This window comes from Eriocheir sinensis, chromosome 57 (genome assembly GCF_024679095.1).
Source record: "Eriocheir sinensis breed Jianghai 21 chromosome 57, ASM2467909v1, whole genome shotgun sequence".
NCBI lineage: Eukaryota > Metazoa > Arthropoda > Malacostraca > Decapoda > Varunidae > Eriocheir > Eriocheir sinensis.
The window spans coordinates 9,269,649-9,287,526 of record NC_066565.1 but is presented as its reverse complement, the minus strand read 5'-3'; the positions used below and the strand labels follow the sequence as shown (position 1 = coordinate 9,287,526).

At 47.1% G+C, this 17,878-nt stretch overlaps 3 protein-coding genes across 46 annotated transcripts in view; 2 read left to right on the top strand and 1 right to left on the bottom strand.

The window, feature by feature from the left end:
* LOC126984846 (uncharacterized) overlaps positions 1-17,878 on the top strand; it is a 262,672-nt gene that overhangs the window by 65,779 nt on the left and 179,015 nt on the right. For 18 of the 44 annotated variants that reach the window (XR_007737948.1, XR_007737946.1, XR_007737947.1 and 15 more), the window contains exons 3-6: positions 718-799; positions 1,390-1,476; positions 1,611-1,809; positions 2,613-2,719. The exons of 8 other annotated variants lie outside the window; for them this stretch is intronic. Coding sequence is in view for 1 of the 36 variants with exons in the window: in XM_050839051.1 (XP_050695008.1) it covers positions 1,448-1,476; positions 1,611-1,809; positions 2,613-2,621 (237 nt within the window). In the remaining 35 variants the exon portion in view is untranslated. Of the gene's footprint in view, positions 1-717; positions 800-1,389; positions 1,477-1,610; positions 1,810-2,612; positions 2,726-17,878 lie in introns of those variants that run through there. 18 more of the 44 variants (XR_007737973.1, XR_007737972.1, XR_007737975.1 and 15 more) reach the window with 4 other exon arrangements.
* The window catches only part of LOC126984355 (uncharacterized), a 227,601-nt gene that overhangs the window by 121,044 nt on the left and 88,679 nt on the right, over positions 1-17,878 (top strand). The gene's annotated exons all lie outside the window — the stretch shown is intronic.
* LOC126984354 (putative protein TPRXL) overlaps positions 3,503-17,878 on the bottom strand; it is a 120,731-nt gene continuing 106,355 nt past the window's right edge. The window contains exons 7-9 of the mRNA XM_050837966.1: positions 4,128-4,247; positions 3,765-3,885; positions 3,503-3,733 (exon numbers count right to left, since the gene is read on the bottom strand). The gene's annotated coding sequence lies outside the window, so the exon portion shown is untranslated. The remainder of the gene's footprint in view (positions 3,734-3,764; positions 3,886-4,127; positions 4,248-17,878) is intronic.

The window sequence follows — 17,878 nt, the reverse complement described above, 5'->3', positions numbered from 1 at the left end:
GAGGAAGGGAAGGCTAGCCCAAGAACGGGAAGGGAAGGAAAGGGAAGGCAGAGCAAGGGAAGGAAATCCCAAGGAAGGAAAAGGGAGAGTAATGTGGTGTGGCTGGGTGTGGTGTGGTGTGGCTGGGTATGGTGTATGGTGTGTGGTGTGACTGGGTGTGGTTTGTGGTGTGGCTGGGTATGGTGTGGTGTGTGGTGCGGCTGGGTATGGTGTGGTGTGGTGTGGTGTGGTGTGTGGTGCGGCTGGGTATGGTGTGTTGTGGGGGTGGGTGTGGTGTTGTGTGGTGGGGCTGGGTTTGGTGTGGTGTGGTGTGTGGTGCGGCTGGGTTTGGTGTGGTGCGGCTGGGTATGGTGTGGTGTGTGGTGTGGTGTGGTGTGGCTGGGTATGGTGTGGTGTGGTGTGTGGCTGGGTTGGGTGTGGGTTGTGGTGTGGTGTGGTGGGGCTGGGTATGGTGTGGTGTGTGGTGCGGCTGGGTATGTGGTGTGTGGTGTGGTGTGGTGTGTGGTGCGGCTGGGTTTGGTGTGTGGTGCAGCTGGGTTTGGTGTGGTGTGTGGTGTGGCTGGGTATGGTGTGGTGTGGTGTGTGGTGCGGCTGGGTATGGTGGTGTGGCTGGGTATGGTGTGGTGTGGTGTGTGGTGTGGCTGGATGTGGTGTGGTGTGGTGTGGTAGGATTTGACTCGGCGACTTTTTTTACCTCGCTGTTGGTGGTGTTTGCAGAAGGACAAGCAGGACCCGGACGGTGACATCATTATGAGGCTTGAGTACGGTCTCCTGAACTCCTCGTCCCTGGAGCTGATTGGTGAGTTGGTGACCCTGTTTTTTCTTTGTTCGCATGTCTCTCTGTCTCTATCTCTGGTTGTGGCTTTTAATTGATGGGTCTGTCTATGTCTGTGTCTCTGGATGTTTTATTTGCTTCTCATTTTCTCTCTCTCTGTCTGGGTCTCTCTATGTCTTTGTCTCTGTTTTTCTCTCATTTTCTCTCCCTGTGTGTCTGTCTCTCTTGATGTTTTATTTGCTTCTCATTTTCTCTCTCTGTCTGTGTGTCTGTCTCTCTGTGTCTTTGTCTGTCTCTGTCTCTCTCTGGATTTCTGTAGCTTTTATTTATTTTTACAACAAAGGAGACGGCTCAAGGGCAACAAAAAGTGCATAGAAAAAAAAGGCCCGCTACTCACCGCTGCCATAATAGACGAAAGTAAAGAGTGGCCAAGAGAGAGGTCAATTTGTGGTGGAGAGGTGTCTTGATAATGGCTGTTTTATGTCTACTTCTCATTTGGTCTCTGTCTGTCTCTGTCTCTGGGTTTCTGTAGCTTGTAGTGATAGTTCTCTCTCTCTCTCTCTCTCTCTCTCTCTCTCTCTCTCTCTCTCTCTCAACCTGTACGCTCTCAACAGCGCGGAGACGGTGGTGAGCATAGCCAAGGGGTGCGAGGAGGAGGTGTGCAAAGTGGACATGCAGACCGAGGTGGCGTTCCTGGATGGGTGAGTCCGAGGGGGATGGGAGGAGAATGTGTGTTAAGATGCGATTGGTTCAGCTGTGTCAAAGTTCTCAAGCTCTGTTCAAGTCTTCCATCCTCAAACTTCACTTGTAATCTTGTCTTAACCTCACTTTCCAGCAATAACAGTTCGGTCATCATAGGCAAGATCAACCGGCTTGAGGTGACAGCAAGCAACAAGGGGGAACACGTGTACCTCCCCAGCCTAATGGTGAGCCTGGCGCCGCCCCTCGTGGTCTTCCAGCCTCCTCACCAGTGCATCTTCCACTCCTCCGAGCTTGTGTATAACTTGACCAACCCTCTGAAGAGCAGTGCTGAGGTGAGTGAGGGAAGGGAACGGAAGGGAAGGGAGAGGAAAGGAAGGGAAGGCTGAGAAAGGGAAGGGAAGAGAAGGGAAGGTCAAGGAAGGGAAGGGAAGAGAAGGGAAGGTCAAGGAACAGAAGGGAAGGTCAAGGAAGGAAAGGGAAGAGAGAGGAAAGGAAATTGAAGAGAGAAGGGAACGGAAGGTCAAGGAAGGGAACGGAAGGGATGGAAAGGGAAAGGAAAGGATAGGGAAGGGAAGGGAGAGGAATCAGAATCAGAAACTTTATTTCCATTTTATACAATGGTTATTCTTTACAGGCTTAAAACTATTGATCATAGTATATAGAGTGGTCCCCCCCCCAGGCGGGGACTCCGAGGCAGGGTGAAGGTGCGCCATTTTGAAATTTTGGAAAAGATGTCTACATAGTTTGTCTATTTTTGATCTGTTGTCTGTCTGGAAAGCTGGATTTTCTTATAGCCTTCTCAAACTAATGCTTCCTCTACATAGTTTGTCTATTTTTGATCTGTTGTCTGTCTGGAAAGCTGGATTTTCTTATAGCCTTCTCAAACTAATGCTTCCTCTACATAGTTTGTCTATTTTTGATCTGTTGCTGGATTTTCTTATAGCCTTCTCAAACTAATGCTTCCTCTACATAGTTTGTCTATTTTCAATCTGTTGTCTGTCTGGAAAGCTGGATTACCTCATGTCATTAGAATGCAATTGATACCTTTTCTTGGCCTTTGGAAAGAGTTGATGTGAGGGGAAGTGTTGAGGATGCCCGCCTACAGTCCTTGCTGAGCAGTTTCTGTGTCTTTCAGAGCGTGTGAAGCAGTTTGCCAACCTGGTCCTGGCCCTCATGATGCTGTTCGCCAGGTACAATCACTGGATGGTGGGCGACAAGTTTGAGAGACTCGCCCCCTCACTGGTAATTATGCCCCGTTGTCATTTTTCCTTCTCTCTGGTCAGGGGCAGGACCTAGTGTTTTTTATGCCTTTTTTGTTTTATTGCCCTTGAACCCTAAAAGATAAAACTACATGACCTCCCCTAACTTAACCTCACCTAGCCTTACCTAATGTCTCCTAACTTAACCTATCCTCCCTTACCCTAGCCAAGAAGTCACCCTTGCCGCCGAAGGGAAGGACGGAGGAACAGCTGCCAACTCCATCGCTGGCGGCTCCACGTCTACTCTCGTCTCCTCCTCCTCCGCCTCCTCCTCCTCTCTCAACATGGACGGTCGAAAAAGGATGTTTAGTGTGGAGGTGTTTGATTGGGGTATGTGGGTTGGTGTTTATAATTTCATTTGTGTGTGTGTGTGTGTGTGTGTGTGTGTGTGTGTGTGTGTGTGTGTGCTACCCTTCCCTCCCTCCCTCACCCCAATGTTTGTCTCTAGGTGTTTGTAGGCGATAAGATGACCTTTCAACACACCTTCTTTCTTTCCTTTATTCTTTCCCTCTTTACAACGTTATTGTAAGTATACGTAACCTTAAACTAATGAAATACAAGTTACGTGAACCCTACCCTCGAGATATGTTATTTTGATCTCTGTACGTATAGGCAAGATTACGTCTCTTAAACTAACGATATATAAGTTATGTCAACCTTAACCTGCGAGGTGTTTGTATAAGTAACCTCAATTCACTGGCATGTTTGTATAAGTAACCTCAATTCACTGGTATGTTTGTATAAGTAACCTCAATTCACTGGTATGTTTGTATAAGTAACCTCAATTCACTGGTATGTTTGTATAAGTAACCTCAATTCACTGGTATGTTTGTATAAGTAACCTCAATTCACTGGTATGTTTGTATAAGTAACCTCAATTCACTGGCATGTTTGTATAAGTAACCTCAATTCACTGGTATGTTTGTATAAGTAACCTCAATTCACTGGTATGTTTGTATAAGTAACCTCAATTCACTGGTATGTTTGTATAAGTAACCTCAATTCACTTGTATGTTTGTATAAGTAACCTCAATTCATTTCATATGTTGTATGTTACTGTGATCTCTATGTATAGTGAAGATTACATCCTTTAAACTAGCAAAATATAAGGTACACCAACCTTACCTTTGAGATGTTTGTATAAGTAACCTCAATTCATTTCATATGTCGTATGTTACTGTGATCTCTATGTATAGTGAAGATTACATCCTTTAAACTAGCAAAATATAAGGTTCACCAACCTTACCTTTGAGATGTTTGTATAAGTAACCTCAATTCATTTCATATGTTGTATGTTACTGTGATCTCTATGTATAGGGAAGATTACATCCTTCAAACTAGCAAAATATAAGGTACACCAACCTTACCTTTGAGATGTTTTTATGAGTAACCTCAATTAACTCGTATGTCGTATGTTACTTTGACCTGTACGTATAGAGAAGATTATGTCATTTAAACTAGCAAAATATAAGTTACGCCAACCTTACCTACGAGATGTTTGTATAAGTAACCTCATTTCATTTCATATGTTACCTTGATCTGTATGTATAGGGAAGATTATGTCATTTAAACTGATGGAATATAATTTGTCAACCTTACTTACGAGATGTTTGTATAAGTAACTTCAATTCACACTTTGATCTCTGTACGTCGAGGCAAGGTTACGTCAGCCCAGCACTCACTGTTTGCTTATTTCTCGTCTTTACGTAGACGTAACATTACGATCCTTGTATTGTTGTAGGACTTGTGTTGTGGAGAAGAAGTATTGCTGTAGGACTTGTGTTGTGGAGAGGAATAATGCGATAGGACTTGTGTTTGGGGCAGGAAGTAATGCGGTAGGGCTTGTGTTGTATAGAGGAAGTATTGCTGTAGGACTTGTGTTGTGGAGAGGAAGTATTGCTGTAGGACTTGTGTTGTGGAGAGGAAGTATTGCTGTAGGACTTGTGTTGTGGAGAGGAAGTATTGCTGTAGGACTTGTGTTGTGGAGAGGAAGTATTGCTGTAGGACTTGTGTTGTGGAGAGGAAGTATTGCTGTAGGACTTGTGTTGTGGAGAGGAAGTATTGCTGTAGGACTTGTGTTGTGGAGAGGAAGTATTGCTATAGGACTTGTGTTGTGGACAGACAAACAACGTAATATAATCTTATAAGGGAAGTAAGAGTGTTATAAAAATTGCAACAGTTTGTCAGAAAGGCCTATTTTTAACCCCTTGACTGTGGATTTCCTACAAGAAGACATCAAAAAGATATAGGAGTGGAACAAAAAGTGGCTGCTACAATGCAATGAGGAAAAATGTAAAGTTCTGAACCTTGGGAGGGGATATCCAGCACACCAATACCACATGGGAAACACTCCACTATCCACCACAGAGGGAGAGAAAGACCTGGGAGTGTATGTTACCAGGCTACCAGTGAAGGGATATCCAGCACACCAATACCACATGGGAAACACTCCACTATCCACCACAGAGGCAGAGAAAGACCTGGGAGTGTATGTTACCAGGCTACCAGTGAAGGGATATCCAGCACACCAATACCGCATGGGAAACACTCCACTATCCACCACAGAGGCAGAGAAAAGACCTGGGAGTGTATGTTACCAGGCTACCACTGAAGGGATATCCAGCACACCAATACCACATGAGAAACACTCCACTATCCACCACAGAGGCAGAGAAAGACCTGGGAGTGTATGTTACCAGGCTACCACTGAAGGGATATCCAACACACCAATACCACATGGGAAACACACCAATATCCACCACAGAGGCAGAGAAAGACCTGGGAGTGTATGTTGCCAGGCTACCAGTGAAGGGATATCCAGCACACCAATACCACATGGGAAACGCTCCACTATCCACCACAGAGGCAGAGAAAGACCTGGGAGTGTATGTTACCAGGCTGCCACTGAAGGGATATCCAGCACACCAATACCACATGGGAAACACTCCAATATCCACCACAGAGGCAGAGAAAGACCTGGGAGTGTATGTTACCAGGCTACCAGTGAAGGGATATCCAACATACCAATACCACATGGAAACACTCCACTATCCACCACAGAGGCAGAGAAAGACCTGGGATTATATGTTACCAGGCTACCTGTGAAGGGATATCCAGCTCACCAATACTACATGGGAAACACTCCACTATCCACCACAGAGGCAGAGAAAGACCTGGGAGTGTATGTTACCAGGCTACCAGTGAAGGGATATCCAGCACACCAATACCACATGGGAAACACTCCAATATCCACCACAGAAGTAGAGAAAGACCTGGGAGTGTATGTTACCAGGCTACCAGTGAAGGATATCCAGCTCACCAATACCACATGGGACACACTTCACTATCCACCACACCAGGCTACCAGTGAAGGGATATCCAGCACACCAATACCACATGGGAAACACTCCACTATCCACCACAGAAGCAGAGAAAGACCTGGGAGTGTATGTTACCAGGCTACCAGTGAAGGGATATCCAGCTCACCAATACCACATGGGAAACACTTCACTATCCACCACAGAGGCAGAAAAAGACCTGGGAGTGTATGTTACCAGGCTACCAGTGAAGGGATATCCAGCACACCAAATCCACATGGGAAACACTCCACTATCCACCACAGAGGCAGAGAAAGACCTGGGAGTGTATGTTACCAGGCTACCAGTGAAGGGATATCCAGCACACCAAATCCACATGGGAAACACTCCACTATCCACCACAGAGGCAGAGAAAGACCTGGGAGTGTATGTTACCAGGCTACCACTGAAAGAATATCCAGCACACCAATACCACATGGGAAACACTCCAATATCCACCACAGAGGCAGAGAAAGACCTGGGAGTGTATGTTACCAGGCTACCAGTGAATGGATATCCAGCACACCAATACCACATGGGAAACACTCCACTATCCACCACAGAGGCAGAGAAAGACCTGGGAGTGTATGTTACCAGGCTACCAGTGAAGGGATATCCAGCACACCAATACCACATGGGAAACACTCCAATATCCACCACAGAGGCAGAGAAAGACCTGGGAGTGTATGTTACCAGGCTACCAGTGAAGGGATATCCAGCACACCAATACCACATGGGAAACACTCCACTATCCACCACAGAGGCAGAGAAAGACCTGGGAGTGTATGTTACCAGGCTACCAGTGAAGGGATATCCAGCACACCAATACCACATGAGAAACACTCCACTATCCACCACAGAGGCAGAGAAAGACCTGGGAGTGTATGTTACCAGGCTACCAGTGAATGGATATCCAGCACACCAATACCACATTGGTAACACTCCACTATCCACCACAGAGGCAGAGAAAGACCTGGGAGTGTATGATACCAGGCTACCAGTGACTGGATATCCAGCACACCAATACCACATGGGTAACACTCCACTATCCACCACAGAGGCAGAGAAAGACCTGGGAGTGTATGTTACCAGGCTACCAGTGAAGGGATATCCAGCACACCAATACCACATGGGTAACACTCCACTATCCACCACAGAGGCAGAGAAAGACCTGGGAGTGTATGATACCAGGCTACCAGTGACTGGATATCCAGCACACCAATACCACATGGGTAACACTCCACTATCCACCACAGAGGCAGAGAAAGACCTGGGAGTGTATGTTACCAGGCTACCAGTGAAGGGATATCCAGCACACCAATACCACATGGGAAACACGCCAATATCCACCACAGAGGCAGATAAAGACCTGGGAGTGTATGTTACCAGGCTACCAGTGAAGGGATATCCAGCACACAAATACCACATAGGAAACACTCCACTATCCACCACAGAGGCAGAGAAAGACCTGGGATTATATGTTACCAGGCTACCAGTGAAGGGATATCCAGCACACCAATACCACATGGGTAACACTCCACTATCCACCACAGAGGCAGAGAAAGGCCTGGGAGTATAATTATGGTACCAGGCTACCATTGAAGGGATATCCAGCACACCAATACCACATGGGAAACACTCCACTATCCACCACAGAGGCAGAGAATGGCCTGGGAGTGTATGTTACCAGGCTACCAGTGAAGGGATATCCAGCACACCAGTACCACATGGGAAACACTCCACTATCCACCATAGAGGGAGAGAAAGACCTAGGAGTGTATGTTACCAAGCTACCGGTGAAGGGATATCCAGCACACCAATACCACATAGGAAACACTCCACTATCCACCATAGAGGCAGAGAAAGGCCTAGGAGTGTATGTTACCAGGCTACCAGCGAAGGGATATCCAGCACACCAATACCACATGGGAAACACTCCACTATCCACCACAGAGGCAGAGAAAGGCCTGGGAGTATAATTATGTTACCAGGCTACCAGTGAAGGGATATCCACCACACCAGTACCACATGGAAAACACTCCACTATCAACCACAGAGGCAGAGAAAGGCCTGGGAGTATAATTATGTTACCAGGTTACCAGTGAAGGCAAAAGCCGTGCCAATTGCAGCGGACGGGTTAAGAAATATATATACATACGACATTTTGAAGTTTTTTTTTTTTTTTTCTTACATGTGGCCTACAGCGCCGGTAGGCTATTCCATGTGAGCCTGATGGTCGGCCCTAGCCCGTCATGGCACAGGCAATTGTTTATAGTGGTGCCATTATTATTATTGGCTCATGCTGCCCCCCGGAGCTCATTCTTGATTCCACTTGTGCTGCAGAGCTTCTTCTAGAGTCTGGGTTGATAGGTGGTCTTCAGGACAGCATGTGGGTAGTCTTAAGGCACTTGGCGGTGACTGAAAAATCCCAGGTGGTTAGCGGCGGATTCGAACCATCATGGACAACGCACCGAATGCGAGGCTGGCACGCTAACCACTCAGCCACTGCCTCCCCTGAATGTATGCCTACATTTTTTTTATGGTAAAATAAACAGCTGAGGGCAGTAAATGAAGCAGGAGTCACATCACGGCAGCCACTATAAATAAAATTCGCCTGTTCCGCTAATGGGCTGGGGCCGTCCAAGAGGGCCTACTGGTGCTACAGGCAGACAGGGGTAGACAGGAAGCTGATGAGAAAATAGAATTCCCAAACCAATTCTGGTGTGTCTGTATGCATGTGTGTGTGTGTGTGTGTGTGTGTGTGTGTGTGTGGACTAGAACAAACAAACAAAAAACATAGACCAATAGTTACATTAGGAAGACATACTCAATAAGGAAAAAACTTATTCATGGAAACCAACAAGGAAAGGTTAGATACTGAGGAAGGGAGGAAGAACAAAGGGGTGGAATAAGATAACATGTGCTTGTGTGCTTAGAACTGAGTGTTGGAAGATCAAGACAGGAAGGAAGGGCATGATTGCAGGCTGCTGGAAAATACAATACAATACATTACGATAGATTACAGTATGGAAAGTATGTACCTGCCTCTAATAGTACATACTGAGGATGATATGTAGCTACTTCTTCCATCCTCACAATTAATACAGGAAGGAAGGGCATGATTGCAGGCTGCTGGAAAGTACAAAAAGATACATTGCAATAGATTACAATATGGGATAATAGTGTAGCTACTTCTAATAGTATATACAGAGGATGATATGTAGCTACTTCTTCCATCCTCACAATTAATACAGGAAGGAAAGGCATGATTGCAGGCTGCTGGAAAGTACACAAAGATACATTGCAATAGATTACATCATGGAATAATAGTGTGTAGCTATACTAATACAGAGGATAATATGTAGCTACTTCTTCCATCCTCACAACGAAGGCAGCATTTCCAGACAGTAAGTAACAGCATAATCGCAAACCTCTGGAAGATACAAAGTGACACAAAGTGAAAACATAATTGGAAGCTGCTGCTGGAAATTACGAAAAGGACATTACGAGATGAAACACAACAGACCAGCGTGCTTCCTCCTTCCTCTGAATTATGGCAAAATCTCTTGGACAGGAACTGAAAAGAAAATGACAAACTGCTGGAAAAATACAAAGAACTACTGGGAAAGAAATGGACGCAAGGTGATAGATTATGTTACGAAATGGGGAAATAATACGTGAACTAACTGTCCCTTCCCCTGAATAGAGACACATAAGCCAATGCCAAGGAAATAAAGACACTAGACCAGTGGCTCCCAAACTTTTTACATGATGCCCCCTATTGATTTATAAGAAATCCTCACGCCCCACATCATTTGTTACTCCTTCATGTGTGTGTGTGTGTGTGTGTGTGTGTTTATTTCTTGCAAAACTGCAATTTTTGGCAGATGGAATCACGCCCTCTCTTTACCTAGCTCACGCCCCCCAAGGAGGCATGCCCCCCAGATTGGGAACCACTGCACCAGACGATAGATTGTCACGAAATAGGGCAATAATATGTGGGGTCATCAGTGCAGGTGTGGGGTCATCAGAGCAGGTGTAGGGTTGGCAGGGCAGGTATGGGACCATCAAGGATTATTGTCAGGACAGGTGTGGGGCTCTCAGGGCAGGTACGCTATTGTCATGGCGGGTGTGGGACTGTCAGAGCAGGTGTTGGGCCATCATGGCAGGTGTAGGACTGTCATGGCAGGTGTGGGGCTGTCATAACAGGTGTGGGACTGTCAAGGCAGGTGTTGGGCCATCATGGTAGGTGTGGGACTGTCAGGGCAGGTGTGGGGCTGTCATGGCAGGTGTGGGACTGTCAGGGCAGGTGTTGGGCCGTCACGGCAGGTGTGGGACTGTCAGGGCAGGTGTTGGGCCGTCACGGCAGGTGTGGGACTGTCAGGTCAGGTGTGGGGCCATCACGGCAGGTGTGGGACTGTCAGGGCAGGTGTTGGGCCGTCACGGCAGGTGTGGGACTGTCAGGTCAGGTGTGGGGCCGTCACGCCAGGTGTGGGACTGTCAGGGCAGGTGTTGGGCCGTCACGGCAGGCGTGGGACTGTCAGGGCAGGTGTTGCCCGTAGGGCCGTCATGGCAGGTGTGGGACTGTCCGGGCAGGTGCGGGGCGGTCATGGCAGGTGTGGGACTGTCAGGGCAGGTGTTGAGCCGTTATGGCAGGTGTGGGACTGTCATGGCAGGTGTGGGGCCATCAGGGCAGGTGTGCGACCGTCAGGGCAAGTGTGGGGGCATCAGGGCAAGTGTGGGGCCGTCATGGCAGGTGTGGGCCGACTGTCAGGGCATGTGCTGGGCCGTCAGGGCAAGTATACGATCGTCAGGGTAAGTGTGCGATCGTTAGGGCAGGTGTGCGATCGTCAGGGCAGGTGTGGGGCCATCAGGGCAAGTATACGATCGTCAGGGTAAGTGTGCGATCGTTAGGGTAGGTGTGCGATCGTCAGGGCAGGTATGGGGCCGTCAGGGCAGGTATGGGGCCATCAGAGCAGGTGTGGGGCCATCAGGGCAGGTGTGGGGCCATCAGGGCAAATATACGATCGTCAGGGCAGGTGTGCAATCGTCAGGGCATGTGTGCGATCGTCAGGGCAGGTGTGGGGCCGTTAGGGCAGGTGTGGGGCCATCAGGGCAGGTGTGGGGCATCAGAGCAAGTGTGGGGCCATCAGGGCAGGTGTGTGATCGTCAGGGCAGGTGTGGGGCCATCAGGGCAAGTATGGGGCCATCAGGGGAGGTGTGCGATCGTCAGGGCAGGTGTGGGACCATCAGGGCAGGTGTGGGGCCATCAGGGCAGGTGTGGGGCCATCAGGGCAGGTGTGGGGCCATCAGGGCAGGATTGGGGCCGTCAGGGCAGGTGTGGGGCTGCCAGGGCAGTCGTGTGCATGGGGCCGTCAGGGCAGGTGTGTTGCCGTCATGGGGGCCTTCCAGTGGTCAGGGGCCGTCTGTCTTGCCCATAATTCAACCCCAATCTTACCTATGACACACACCCGTGTTCTCTCACCTGGTGGGCTTCCCAGAACCCGGTAGACACAGGGCCCAAAAATGAAGCCGCACTCTGCTGATGCGCCAGCCCGACTAGTTCAGTAACCTCCGTACATACAAATACATGTGCTATAGACAGAGCAGGAATTGTGCATCATGTGCAGCAAAGTAAATAATCAATTAATAATATGTAAATGAACAAACTAACATGTAAAAAGTCTGTCACCGAGATGAGCAGCAAGGGATGCTTTGAATGCCGATAGTGAATTAGCTGAAACAACATGCTGGTCCCCCTCCCGCTCTCCACGGCCAAACGCCTTATCTCCCGCACCTGCCGCGCCTCCTGGGACGACAAGCTCGCCAACACCCTCCGCATCACCTCCATGGGCCAATACCGCACCAACTCCTCCCCACAGCCGGCCCGTGGGTGAGGAAAACGTCCCGCGTTCTAGACGTGGCCTTGACGCGCCTCCGCCTGGGCCACACACGCCTCGGCGCTCACCTCCACCGCCTGCGCCTCGTCCCCGACCCTCACTGCCCTTGGTGCAGGACCGTCGAGGACACCATTGGGCACCTCCTGCTGCACTGCCCGCGCCACCACTCCCAGCGAGTGTTGCTCCGACACCAACTCCGCGCCCTGGACGTGCCCACCTTTGACCTGCCCACGCTGCTGGCGGCGGCAGGCGTCCACCCATCACGGCAGGAAGCTGTCATCCGCCTCGCCTGCGCCTTCTTTAGGAAGACGGGGCAGCTGACGCGCCTGTGAAGCCCTCACAGGACGACACCAGGGCTCATGTGAGCGACTAGATCGCCGCGGCCCAAAAACAACAACAACAACAACAACAACATGCTGGAGAAGAGAGTTCCACAGCGAAATACCTCTGACGTTGAAGAACCTCTTGCGGATCTCTAATTCAGTTCTTATGTGTGCAACCTTATATTGATGGACTCTTGTGGTGCCTAGAGGTGGACTGACAAACATATCCTCGGGGGCAATAGCACAGAAACCGTGAAATATTTGCCAATACTTCACCATGTCATGTCGTAGCAGCCGACCATGGACAGTACAAGTCCAAAGCCTTCAGTCTCTGGGAATAACTTAGATGCTTCATACCTCTAATGTTCCTGGTCCAACGTCTCTGCACTGACTCAAGTGAGTTGAGATCAGTAATATATCCCAGATTCCACACAGCTGAACAATATTCAAGTAAAGGCCGAATGTGCGTCACATAAACAGGGACAAGAAAGGTAGCATCGCGGTTAACTGTAGATTGAAGTAGATTTTGAGCCATGCCACCTGCTTTCTGGACGACGTACGTGCTGGTGAAATTTCAAGGAAAAATCGACATTAACCCCAAGGTCCATTGCAGAATCTTTAACTGGAATAGGAATGCCATTTAGATAATACATACCAGAGGCCGGTAAACCCGACAAGTCCACGGTCCGCCTCTGGAATTTGACAACTACACATTTATTAATGTTCATGGATAAACCCCAAGACAATGCAACTTTGTAAAGATTATCAATATCTCTTTGACAAGAAGCCATGTTTTGGTGAGCAGTATGCACACAGTTAGTCTCAATTGAAATATACAATTTAAGGTCATCAGCAAAAATTTTTGTATGGGAACTAATGTCATGAGTAAGAAAGTTAATATATAGAAGAAATAGAAGTGGACCAAGAACTGAACCCTGGGGCACTCCACTGACCACATCGTAAGGACGACTCAACTGACGATCGACTACAACATTCATAACCCGAGATTTTAAAAACTCCGTTATCCAGCCCAAAAGCTTGCCTGTAATAGCCAATTTCCTAAGCTTATCCAACAAAATGTCATGACATACAGTGTCGAAGGCCTTAGAAAAGCCAAAAAGAATGAGATCAACATTTTTACCCTGGTCCATGGCACAAGTAACATCATTGTATGTCCGCAGCAGCTGGTCCTCTGTGGATCTGCCTGGACGAAAACCAAACTGCTCATTACACAAAATGTTATTACTTGTGGCATAATCAAAAATAAATTTACATAATATACGCTCATGAGATTTCACACAGACTGATGACAGCGATACTGGTCTATAATTTAAAGGATCATGTCTAATCCCCTTCTTAAAGATTGGCACAATCAAGGACCTCTTCCATATGGATGGTAGAGTGCATGTGTCCAGAGAGTGTAATGCATTGTGCTGCCAAAACAAGTGTGTGTATTGTACGTAGGAGATGACAACCCCCCAGCCTTACCCTTATACACTGCACTGCCAGATTCGTGTTGCCTTACCTAGCTAGACATCTTACCTAGACGGGTTCCACGAGAAGGGAACCCCACAAGTGCCTACACACCAGCAGAATACATATTTGTGTAATTACTCTTAACACTGAAACTATTGTTATGCCGGACGTATTACTTGGGTTCCGTGTCGCCGTCGCAAGACTCCGTGGAAGGGAGATATGTAAACACTGCACAACTTCTGTAGTTTAATATTCTTCCTTAGTAGTACACTTCACTCTTGACTCTTCACTGGCCACTAGCTTACTATGACTCGGACTGGGACTCTCTCGCCCTCTTCTCCTATATATATCCAGAACAGTAAAGTCTAGAATGTTACAGTATATTTTAGATCATACAAGAACATGTAGCAAAAATATATGCGAGTTGGCAACACTTCCCGCCTGGCGTCTGGCCGCGCCTGGCGCGGACGGCTCGCCTTGCTCCCCGCCCCCCTGCTCGCTCCTCCCGGAGCCTTCTAGAGGCCCATGGACGCCGGGGGAAGCTTCCAGCACAACAGTACGTAGGGGTTAAAATTCGTATAGCCTTTGACCAAGGTACTCTGCTAGTTTTCTGTTAAATACAGTTAAGGATGTTGACAGGATAACTGTGTCTGGCAGGCTATTCCACAAAGCAATCACTCGGACTGAGAAGTATCGCCTACGTATTTCTGTGTTGCTGTGGGGTAGAAATAATCTGTGTGAATTTCAACGGGTCCTAGATGATGTCTGGAGGGAAAATAACTCAGAGGATTGCACAGGAGAGAGGCCATTGAGAATCTTCCAGACCTTGACTATGTCAGCTCTAAGCATTCTGCCATGCACAGAGAAGAGACCCAAGGCATCCAGTCGGGAGGCATAGTCAAGATGCGAAAGTCCAACAATCTCCTTGGTCCATCGTCGCTGGACCCTCTCAAGCATGTCAGTATCACCTACATACCCTGTGCCATACAACTGAACAAAATTCCTGCACAGGACGGATCGATATGAGAGGTGAGAAGAGATTTCATAAACTCAGGCTCACGGTTAACTGTGCTCTTAAGTAAATTCGACGAAATTCCTGCAGCTTTATTTGCAAGAGAGCGTATGTGGAGATGAAACTTCAATGAAGTATCAACTTGAACCCCTAAATCTGATGCAGACTGCACAAACTGTAAATGATTTCCTCTAATATAGTAGCCGGAGTACGGGCCAAGATTTGGAGCAGATCCTCGGCAGAACCTAAGAACACGGGTCTTGTCCGAGTTGAGCCTGAGCCCCACGATTCCGCACGTGACACCAGTAGGTCTACATCTCTCTGCACAGAAGCAAGATCTAACAATGTAAGAGAAGGTTAGTCTTATTTATCTTTTGGTATATTTTCAGATCATCAGCGAAAATTTTGTATTTACAGGTCAGACCGTGAGCCACAAAGTTAATATAAATGAGAAAAAGGGTTGGTCCAAGGACAGACCCTTGGGGAACTCCACTAGTTACATGCGTAGAATCACTCTCAGAACCCCCAACCACAACCTCAATACTCTACCGTTCAGAAATCCGTGTATCCAAGAGAGTAAGGGATCCCCTATACCGATGTGGGAGAGCTTACTGATCATAATGTTATGATTTACTAAAGTCAAATAGTATAAGGTCGACCATATGCCCCTGATCAAGCCAGCAGGTGGCGTCATCATATGTTAGGAGCTGATCATCAACTGAGTGAGCCTTACGTACGGAAGCCAAACTGATTAGAATCTAATAAGTTATTATTCACGAGAAAAGATGCCTTGGGTACCTGGCTATACAGTAACCAGCAGATAACATTATTTCGTCTGATGTGGAAATATATTTACAATTTGTATCGTTTGTGGTCCAATGTAGCGTGTTTGAGGCTCGTGCGTGTAGCGGAAAGTTCCAGTTGGCAACACTGCCAGGTGACAACAACAGCACGCGCCGAGGCCCGAGCAGCATCCCTTCTGGCCCTGCCCAACCAGCCCCCTAAAACACCCCAGAAGAAGACGACGAAGGCTCCACACCCACGGGCCAGCGCTGGGGACCTGCTGGCCAGCGACACCCTCAGCCCCAACACTGCCAGGACAACACCTCCACCACCGCCGCCGGGAAGTCTTAACCTTCTCATGCAGCAGAAGTAGGTAAGCTGTCCTGCACAAGACAGGCCGCCCTCCACTCATAAGAACATAAGAACATAGGGAAACTGCAAGAGGCCGGGTGGCCTACACAGGGCAGCTCCAGAATCCCCCCCACTACTCACGATGGGTGAGGTGTAGTTACAGGGGTTACAGGTAGAGGCTTGATCCTCGTTATACCGGTGTTGTGCGAAATAAGTTGACCGACAAATAATTAGTAACATCGGTATCTGCGCATGCGCGGCCTGACAACAACAGATCTGCGAAATAAGTCGAAACCAGAAGGTAAGTAATTTGTTTCACAGCTTTAGTTAATGGATTTTAGCTAGAATATTATCATCTGTAGGTTTTCATATCAACAGAGAGTATCAAGTTATTGTTAATGTGTTATGGGATTACTCTGATGCTGGATATTAAGAGAAAGAGATAAAGAAGAGGCTCGGTCACAAGTTCGTTTCACTGGCCTATTTCACAGGCTTTTGAGGTGTTATAGGCTGTTTCTATGATAAAAGAAAGGCTGAAAATTAGGGTGAATAAAGGGAAAGGGAACGCCAGTATTCATGAACAAGGAAATTGAGTGAGATAAGAGGAAAAAAAGCAATTTCACAACTATTCTGGATCATACAGATGTGTTATTTCTTACCACTATATTGCACTAGTTATAAGTTTTTACTATTACTTTAAGGTGTATATTGATAGTAGAAGGCCTCTCAATTGTTGCCTCTATATATAGTAAATGTCATAATAGCAATTATGCCTCTTGGTATTTGGAAAAATAAAGGAAAAGTGAAAGCCAAGGTTCTTGGATGGCCCTCCACATTGGGTCTGATATGGAGCTTACATTGTTGGGTGACTGAATTATTAGTCACTGTATCTTATCATGTTTACAAGGCATTTGTTGGTCAGTACTGAAGCTGAAGACCTCAACAAATAAGAGTAATAAGTGATCCCTGTGAAGGGCTGTGAGTGCATACACAGGTTTGTACTGTCATACCCCGAGAGCGTATTTTATATTTCCTCTATTTTCCTGCACAACCTCTGCTTGTATCAAACAACACACGAGAAATTAATCAAGACCAGGAGAGGGTATTCGCAGGCTGCCTGGGCTGGGATTGAACCCGCAACCAGCGTGACAAGAGAGCCACTCCCTACCGAGTTGGCAAAAGTGGTACCCCACTGGATAAGTGGGTTATGGGAGGCTCGTTCATCAGGCACAGTTGCCGCACTACAGTACATTATTTGTATATTACTTTGTTAGCTTGTATTTTTTTGTGCCTGCTACTGAAATGATTTTCCTTTTTTGTAGCATATGCTAGAAGAGAGGTATACAGAATAGTGATAAAAATAAGGAGAAACTATTATGTATAAGAGGTTGTTACTAGTACTTATCTATGCCTGGACAAGCAAACTTTAGAGGCACATCATGACAGGCTTTTATCAACTGAATGTATCTATCACCTTACAAACCAAAGCCAATATAATACCGACGGACATTATGAGTTATAGGTTATGCTGGTAGCAGTGTAGTAACAATAAATGGATATTTTGTGGTGATAGTTTACTCTTTCAGAAGGTTACTATCTGTTAGTTAACTGGGTTTTTGTTAGCTGAAAATAGTTCAGATCTTTCTGTATTTAGCTGAAGTAAAATCAATAAAAAAATACAGCATCCTAAGACAAGTGTGGTAGTTCTGATGTCTCTGTGAGCCTGTGTCTTGGGGCAGCAGTGTTGTACCCAGCACACTCACTGGCTGGCTTGACAAATATGAGCAATAATACATTCTACATTCATAGCATATGCTCCAAACCTTATATTTTACCTAGATTAATGACCAATCAGCATTCAGCATGCCCCCCACAAGTCTTTGCTTTCTAAACTGCCCTCTCTTGGATGCTGTCCTTCTCTCTGTTCCTTTATCTCCAGTT